The sequence below is a fragment of the Phyllobates terribilis genome, unplaced genomic scaffold (genome assembly GCF_046119375.1).
Source record: "Phyllobates terribilis strain yellow unplaced genomic scaffold, ASM4611937v1 Scaffold_7__3_contigs__length_470593459, whole genome shotgun sequence".
NCBI classification, from domain to species: Eukaryota; Metazoa; Chordata; class Amphibia; order Anura; family Dendrobatidae; genus Phyllobates; species Phyllobates terribilis.
In genome coordinates, this window is record NW_027362767.1 from 130,625,779 (window position 1) to 130,635,264 (window position 9,486).

Here is a 9,486-nt window from a genome sequence, read left to right on the forward strand (position 1 = left end):
AAGAAAAGGTAGAATGAATTGAGAAAAAGGCACAAAAAAATTAAAGACTCGCCTACCAGAATGTTTTGGAAACTAGAACATTCAAATGAAAAGCACAGATACACATGGAGAACATGCAAATTACATGCAGATGTTATCCTTGACCCTGTTTAGTCTTAGATTTCAGACTTCTATTATATCCAACCCTCATTACCCAAACGTAGTAGATCACATTTAAATATTTTGTAGTCCTTGGTCATTAGTGTTCATTGGTGTAGGTCCGAATCCTGAGACACACTAATCCCTAAAAAGAAGGGAACTTTCTATTGAGCTCCTACACCACTCGTTCATTAAAAAAAGGGTTCAGATCTTAGAATCATGGTAGAGTATACAATATGCATGGACAGAACAATTTATTTGCTTCTTCCACCATATGCACTGCCATTATAAAACACATTTTATTGGGTATTATTTCAATTAAATGTGATATACCCATACCCAGTCCCAAAAAATGTGGACGTTTGCTATCTAATTGAGATTACTATGTCTTAACCGTTGTGGAAATTAGAGTTACGTTTTGGTGTCTGCACTACTCCCCACCTTTATTGTGCCAGCCACATAACACACAAGCACCTTGACATGTTTCGCTACTAGTCTGGCTTCATCAGTGGTATATTAACTTCACACTGTAAACCTTTGTTCTCCTGATGAAGCCCAATCAGCAGCAAAACTTGTCAGAGGTTCTTGAGCGCTTATACACTTTGATTTGAGTCATTGTGGGTCTGAGGACCTGGCATCCACTGATTAACACTAGCTGCCTACGCTTTAACTCTAGAACTACCGGAGGGGTCATTTTGACCCTTTTGCTATTTATTTTTCCTATAATTTCTAAAATTTTAACAAATGAGTTCTGAGTTTTTGTGACTTATTTATTCATGGTAGTGTATATTTTAAGACACAAAAATGAATTGTAATTTTTTCAGGGGCCCGGATTTTACAATTCATACCTAGAAGTACTGAAGGGGTCAATTTGACCCCATACATAAAAGTAGTAGTAGGCAAGTCACCTAATATTACAGAGTACAGAAAATCACAGTGCTTCTCCCTAGTTGTAGAGTGTAATTGTGTCTTTGCATATCAGGGATGATTCAGCATTTTGTTTTGTCTAAACTTGTCTGAACATGTTTGATCCATGTCTCTTCTAGCGATTTCTGTCTGCACTTCAGTAGCAAACATTACAGTTGAAGCTACAACTCTGCATGTTTGTACAGTGTCGTTTTATTACTTCTGCGATCTTACAAGTCCCTTTTTGCGACGTATATTTGAACCATGAGTAAGCAGAGAGGTCTGACAAGAGATGAAATTTTGAAATGTCTTCAGAATTTATCTGAAAATGAGTCAGAAGAAGAAAATCAGGAACAAATAGACTCAGAGTCTGATGAAGAATATTTTCCTCATGATATTTCCGAAGAATCAGATTCAAGCCGTAACAGTGATATAATTGACGATACCAAAGATTCTGGAGAGGATGATGGACGTCCTACTACGTCAACAAGATGTACGGCCACACCACAATTGCGGAGAGGTAGAGGAAGAGGGACCCAACCACAATATTTTGGATACGGAGGGAGAAAGAAAGGTACATTGGACATTCCACCTGCTGTGGGTCATAAAGAGACTTGTCGCGATGGAACTGTGTGGGAAGTTGTCCCAATTGCTTCTGCATCTACTGGCCGACTGTCCCAACAAAACATTCTACGAGAAACAGCTGGGCCCACCCCTTATGCCAAACGGGAGATCATCAATGGGAACGTATCAAGTGCATGGAGGTTGCTAATTGATGAACCTATACTTCGCCACATAAAAAAGTGTATAGAAATGGAGGCTCGTCAGAAACTTGAAGATGATAAATGGACAGTTTCTCTAATCGAGCTTGATGCATTTACTGCAATATTATATGCGAGGGGCGCATATAATGCAAATGGTCTTTCTGTAAAAACCTTGTGGTCAAGTACTTGGGGTCCTCGCTTCTTTCAAGACACTATGCTGAGAAGTAGGTTCGAAGAATTGATGCGATTTGACATCAAATCCACCCGATCTGATACATTGAAGAATGACAAGTTTGCTTTATTTTCTGAAGTGTGGAATCGCTTCATTGGAAATTGTATACTGTGTTACAAACCTGGACAAAACCTGACAGTTGATGAACAGCTTTTTCCAACTAAATCAAGATGTCCTTTCACCCAATATATAGCCAATAAGCCGGACAAATTTGGAATAAAATTCTGGCTGGTAGCTGACGTAGAATCCAAATACCTCTGCAATGGGTTTCCATATTTGGGAAAAGATGAACAACGACCGGCTGATCGGTCTCTTGCACAACACATTGTTCTCAAACTAATGGATCCATTTTTGAACAAGGGAAGAAATGTTACTACAGATAATTTTTTCACTTCGTTGAAACTTGCCAATACACTGAAAGCCAAGAGAACAAGCATTGTGGGAACGATGAACCGTGCAAGAAAAGAGATTCCATCTTTGGCAAAAAACCTACGAACAAATACATATGAGACTACTCTGATGAAGAATGGTGACATCACTCTTACAGTTTACCAAGGTAAACCAAATAAGAATGTAATTTTGCTCAGTAGTCTTCACCCAGATGTAGCAGTTGGAAACGACAAGAAAAAAAAAAAACGGAAACGGTAAAATTTTACAATAAAACAAAGGTTGGAGTGGACACAGTAGACCAGATAGCTCGAAAGTACACCACAAAATCTGGAAGCCGCCGATGGCCTGTTCAGGTGTTTTGTAATGTACTTGATTTAGCAGCTATAAACGCAACAATACTCTATAAAACAGCAACTGGGAGTCAAATTAGCAGACGGGAGTTCATTCTTCAGCTGGCATTAGACCTTCGCAAGAATTATTTGGAATCAAGAAGTGGCCCATCATCCGCAATGTCTGAACCACAAACAAAAGGACAAGAAATCCGCAAGCGTCGAAAATGTGGAGTTGGAAGATGCAACGAAAACAAAACAATTAAAACTTGCGCAAGCTGTAACAAACCAGTTTGTGGAAAATGCACAGGGAAAGTGGAAGAAAGTACTGTTTGTGTTAACTGTTGGACACCGCATGCTATGACCATGTAAAAGGAAAATGCGTTTAAACTGCTGTACTTGATCTTAACACTGTTCCTACTAAGTTAAAATAAATGTTCTTTCATTTGTTGGCAAAAAAAAGTTATTTTTACTCCAGAATCAGTACTTTTGAATGGGGGTCAAAATGACCCCTAATGGTAGTTATAGGTATTATGAAAAATGCGGTAGTTCTAGTGTTAAATTGACTCGGTCAGCACACAATGACTGTTTAGACCAAGCACAGGCGCTCAGTGTACCCTCGTCGTGGCTAAACACTTAAGTGCACCTTCCCACCTACTTGTTTCCTATCTTTCTCCGCCCTTCTCTGGCTCAAAGAAGCCAGAGCTTTTAATCAAAGAAGGTTAAGTTGGTGAACATTTTTCATGGCTTTGCCCTCAGTGTGCATGCTTGAGAATGAAAGCCAACATCCTGATCACTCTCTATTTTGGTATTTCCCATTGGAGAAGAGTCAGGAGGACCCCATGGAATAAAATTGCTGGCAAATTTTGAAGGGTGGTGGGATGTAATAGCAGCTCACAATCATCATGTAAGCATATGTAGTTGTAAAGAGACACCCGGCCAGCTTCAAACAAAGGAGTTACACCCTCACCAGCTAGCTGGTAAGCTACTACAGGAAGACCCTCTGTGGATCCAAGTTATGCGTTCTCCTTTGTTTGAGGCCGCTATAATTCCATATCGAGTTATGGAAATCCTATCCATCCTAGCCATACATCAAGTAGATTTCCGAGATCCCCAGGACATGGTGAATGTCCGCATGGGTCTCGACTCAGTCTAGCTGTCACGCAAGGTGTGGGTAAGACAAAGTGCAACACAAAGGGAAGAGGGAAAGGGAGCCCAGACACTAGGGGTAAGGGGTAGTGGAGACCACCTAGGCTGATCTGATATCACCCTGACTCCCTTATTGTACCTATATTGGTTCCTGACCAGTTGCCGCACAGGAACCTAAGCCCTGTATTTCCCTAGCGCTTGGCTCTGGGTAGGGAAGTGGGGGGGGGTGAGCACTAGTCAGTCCCCACTAGCAACTAAAGACAACAAGGGAGACACACACGGGGAAAAGCATCTTAGCTTGAGTCGACTTCAGAGAGATTATACCGAATGGCCTCCTAGCACCAGAAAGGAAGTAAGCAGACTGCAGCAGATCCAAGCCTTCACAAGGAAACATGTGAATATCACTGGCCCCTCCCTGCAGCAAACAAAGTATTTAAACACCCAGGCCAGGTTGTCAATCAGAGCTGGAGGGAGGTAGCGGCTGGGTCCTAAAGTGACACAGATTCAAGAAAGATGTCTGTAATGCCAAACGAAGAGATCTTCTGCAACCAACGGCAGGGCGACTGTCTGTCACATCTGACACACCGTGACACTAGCACATAGGGTTAGGGAGATACATAGCCCAGCTATTCGGAAACCAATAATACGGCTGTGTTTAATCTCCATGCGTAGCAGGGACCCGGCTGGATCCGATGACACCAGAACCGCCTCCATAGGACAGTCCTTTAAGGAGTTATGACCCATCTGACGTTTTGGAGCTATTATCTGCTGGGGATTCAGGTTCAGCCCAGGGGACAGGAGGGGAATGACCTAGAGGAGTTAAATGCTCATGCAGATCTTGACCTAGTGCTTTTTTTCCTGGGAGGCCGCAACAACACATCGTGTGGGGAGAAGTCATGCAACAGAGGGGACCACAAGCCTCCCATGTGGCAGCCCCTCCCCGGCAAGCCAGGCCTTTCATCTAACTGGTAACTGACTCTTAATATCTGCATACTTTTGTACCATTACTGTTGTATTTGCATCTCTGACTATTATATATGTATTATTATTATTATTATAGCGACATTTATTCCATGGCACTTTACATGTGACAAAGGGATATACATACAAGAACAATTACAATAATCTTGAACGCAATGTGACAGCGACTGGTACAGGAGGAGCAAGGACCCTGCCCGCGAGGGCTCACAATCTACAAGGGATGGGTGAGGATACAGTAGGTGAGGGTAGAGCTGGTCGTGCAGCGGTGGTTACTGCAGGTTGTAGGCTTGTTGGAAGAGGTGGGTCTTCAGGCTCCTTTTGAAGGTTTCCACGGTCGATGAGAGTCTGTGTTGGGGTAGAGAGTTCCAGAGTAGGGAGGAAGCACAGGAGAAATCTTGTATGCGATTGTGGGAGGAGGAGATAAGAGGGGAGTAGAGAAGGAGATCTTATGAGGATCGGAGGTTGCGTGTGGGTATGTAACGGGAGACTAGGTCAGAGATATATGGAGGAGACAGGTTGTGAATTGCTTTGTATGCCATGGTTAGGGTTTTGAACTGGAGTCTCTGAGCAATGGGGAGCCAGTGAAGAGATTGACAGAGAGGAGAGGCTGGTGGACAGGTGGATTAGTCGGGCAGCAGAGTTTGGGATGGATTGGAGGGGTGTGAGAGTGTTGGAAGGGAGGCCACAGAGCAGGAGGTTGCAGTAGTCAAGGCGGGAGATGATGAGGGCGTGCACTAGTGTTTTTGTAGATTCATGGTTGAGGAATGTGCAGATCCGGGAGATATTTTTGAGTTGGAGTCTTCAGGAAGTGGAAAGGGCTTAGATATGTGGTTTGAAGGAGAGTTCAGAGTCCAGGGTCACTCCAAGGCAGCGAGCTTGAGGGACTGGGGAGAATGGACAGCCATTGATGTTGATAGATAGGTCAGTTGGGGGGGTGAATGAGATGGCGGAAAGATATGTATAACCATTGTATATATAGTGTATTGCCTAGTGTGCCCTAAAGGCGATTAAATATATAATTTAACCTGGGGCTGCTCTTTTATCTCCATCAATTAATCCACACATCTGTTGTTCGGTTAACTCTTATGCTAACAGGGCTGGTTTCTGGCCCAATATAATTCCCGTTAACAGACTGGGGCTTATATCGAATAGGAACTGGTGGCGGCTCTACCGGGCTGATAAGGTTCTGTTTCACTGGGGTCAGTGATGGGGGGGCCTCTCAGCCTGTCAGGGGTGTGAGTGAGTGTGGTGCCATGTCAGTGACTGAATGGGCCACTTTTTCTCACTCTCAGTACCTTTCTGAACCTGTGCGGACAGGGGGTGTCTGGGTAAAACTATAGCAATCTGACCTTACGTGTCCCCAAGGGGTGCGGATTGTCAAGTTGGTGCAAAGTGCAGACTCATCTGACGTAATAGCGACATCAGGCGGGAGGCGAGGTGGGGATCCTTCACATCAACCCTGCCAAAATAGTGGACTTGAGCTTGCGTATGGGCAGCTTTTGGATCACATAAACAAGGGAACAGCCTTTGAGGAAAAGCAGTAGGCATAGACAGGCCACCCCCCCCCCCCTATTAACAAGTCACCCATTAATTAGCTAAACTTTAGACATAGAGGAAGATTTTGAGAAGGGAACATCTAAAAATAATGACCAGTAGAGCAAGAAAGCAATTTTAAAGATGCCTTATTGCAATTCAGTTTATTTATATAAAAGACTTGACATTTCCTGATTTTTCAGTGGGAAATGAACGGAAATGTATATTGGTAGCAGCGCACCTCTAGCCCGAAGTGTAGAGGATTTACATTCAGAAAGTGTAAATGACATTTTGTTTATCAAACAGATGATCTCTCTTACTAATAATTTCCATTCCATTCGAGTATTTACAATGCTGCCGGCGTAGGCAGGTTTACCATTCATCGGAAAGTTGTTTTCATGGCATAAAGCCCATTGTTTTCATATTTTATTTTAGAATTACTTTTAATTTTCCTTTCTGTATTGTCTCCATGCTGCACTTGACAGATTAAAGAAACTGAAACAGAATTTGGTGAAAAGGAACTGACGAAAATAAAGCAAGAGGTAAAAAAGAAAATGGAACATATTAAACCTCGGGGTGCCGAAGCCAAAGATATCCACGGCTCGTATCGACTTCTTCTTAAGGAACCCAAGCTTCAGACATCTACAAATAAGGATTGTTCTACGAATAACGTCCATGTCACTGAAGTGACGAAACGTTTACAAGAGGAAATACTTAAAATGGAAGCAGAGTATCACGGACTACAAGGTCAGTGCCGTAAATGGCTGGATGACATTACCGAAGAGTTTGAAGGTATTATTTGTATTCCTCCAGGAAAAGGTTAATTATATAATAAATTCTGTCATCTATTGCAAAGTTCGTTGTGTGAATTTGTGTTTCTTTGCCATGGTTTTTTAAGTGTTCCCATTTCTTTTGGGGCTTTTATTTTTTATGAGCAGTCCATCAGTTCCATTCACTATCGTCCATCTGACTGGCCGCATTTTAATACTACATTTGCTCTCCAATGGCCATCTGGAGTGAATATAATGGTTCATGCAATGGTTTTCCTTGTTCTTATTGTAAAGTGCACATAGTAGATTCAGTCTGAAGGCCGCAAAGCCACAAAAGAACACATAGGGAAACAAGTAGTAAAGAAACACATCTGAAGCAAACCAGGATATGTGTTATGCCTTAGATTTCTCAAAGTATTACCCTTTTACTCTGACAGCTTCACATCCACTTGGCCTTCTCTCAAGTAATTTAATCAGGTAGTCGTCTTGAATGGCTTCCAATGTAGGGGTATGCCTGTTCATGAGTTCATATGTGGAATCACCTGATCAGAAAGTATTTGACCATCAGGTGTGTTTTTCACAGGCATGATTGGTACACAGTTCCATACAGTACTGAACCCTATTCCACACCTGTTCTAAGCCAGAATATGACAAGAACCACTTAACTCAGTAAATAGAATGACAGTACATCATTACTTTAAGATTTATTTATTTTAGTCACTTATATTCCACTGCGAAATTATATTCCACAGTGCTTTAAAGATATCAGTATCGTTGAGCCCATTGGGGCTCACAATCTATATTCCCTATGTAACGCTAATGCCGCGTCCCTGCACGGTTACTCTCCCTCCCAGCAGGAACACCAACATACTCACCGTCACGGCTGCTTGGCTACTTTTTTCTGTCCTGCACCTGGTCCTGTGTACGGCTCGCTGGTTTCTCGGCAGTGCAGTTAGTGCGAGCACCCTGCCTCTTAGACGGATAGTGCGCACACTCTGAATCTGCCCCCAGCCAATAGCTGGGAGGCATATAGTACTTAAGGCATACTGTCCTGTAGGTAGGTGCCCGTACAACGCCCTCTTTAGTGCTAGTTTGAGTTTGTCCCTGCTAATTAATTGTCAGGTCCCTGAACCTGTTTCTGAACCCACCTAGTGTGAACCTGTTCCTGTTATCTGTGTTACCTGAATCTGATGCACTCTGGCGGTACCTGAGCCTGCAGCTGATACAGTGGTACCAGAACCAGTACCAGTGTCCACCTGTCAAGTGTTCCATTAGCCGCACTGTCTGAACTTGCATCACTAATCAGTCCTGCTTTGGACTCAGAGTCCGTGTCTGCGATCCTGACCTTTGAGGTCAGCTGCCACAATACCGGAAACTGCCCTTGGAGTGGAACCTGGCAGCCACCTGCAGCTCAAACCTAACTCCACCATCAGGAGCTCTAGCGAAAACCAGGTGGCTGCTCAGCCAAGCCCCTCCAAAGGTAAGCCTAGACCATGATACAGTGGATCCACGTGCGTGACACCCTATCAGTATGTTTTTGGATTTATGAAGATGAATTAATCCTGAAAAATGCTAGAACCTTCAAAGTATACTCAAGTACAGTCATGAAAACCATCAATCGCTGTGTTCAAACTGGCTCTCATGATGACTGCCCCAGAAATGAAAGCACAAGAATTACCTCTGCTGCAGAGGATAAGTTCATTAGAGTTACCAGCCTCAGAAAACGCAAATTGACAGCACCCCCTTGCTGGAGTGAGATTACATTTTAAGTCTTTAAAGTTATTAGCATATCCACCCACTCCCATGTTACACCCACTTAGTTAAAATACAGTAGTAAGTGTGGCTAAACATTTCAAAAAGTCACAATTTTTTTTTTTTTTGCACAAGAAAAAAACTTTTCTAATTTTCAACATTTTTTTTAATATTTGGTTTGATCTAATTTTACTATAAGAGTAAAGATATTTTTCTATGTCATTTTATACTGTTGGCTTATTTTTTTCGATAGGTGTTGGTGTTTGTGGTCAACTGGCAGCTCTAAAAAAAAAAAAAAATGACTGCCACCAACAGGCTAGATGCTGGCTACTCTGTTTTCCAGATAGCAGGGCCTTCACCTTTTAAATCCTGTACAGGGATCTGGACTTACACAAGGACCTCTAGGCTGGGGCCATTGAGTCAGCTGCAATTCGGTAGTGCAAGCTGGCAAGAAGAATAGTCAGGTAGCCAGGTCAGAACCAGGAGGTATCAAAGGTACAAAATCGTCATGCAGGAGAAAAGACTGTAACAAGCCAAAGTCA

General features: G+C 42.8%; 1 protein-coding gene across 2 annotated transcripts in view; it reads left to right on the forward strand.

The window, feature by feature from the left end:
• Positions 1-7,269, forward strand: part of TEDC1 (tubulin epsilon and delta complex 1) — an 84,373-nt gene extending 77,104 nt beyond the window's left edge. For both annotated transcript variants that reach the window (XM_073639148.1, XM_073639149.1), the window contains exon 8: positions 6,908-7,269. In XM_073639148.1, coding sequence (XP_073495249.1) covers positions 6,908-7,246 — 339 coding nt within the window. In that variant the 3' untranslated portion in view covers positions 7,247-7,269. The remainder of the gene's footprint in view (positions 1-6,907) is intronic.
• The last annotated feature ends 2,217 nt before the right edge of the window (positions 7,270-9,486 follow it).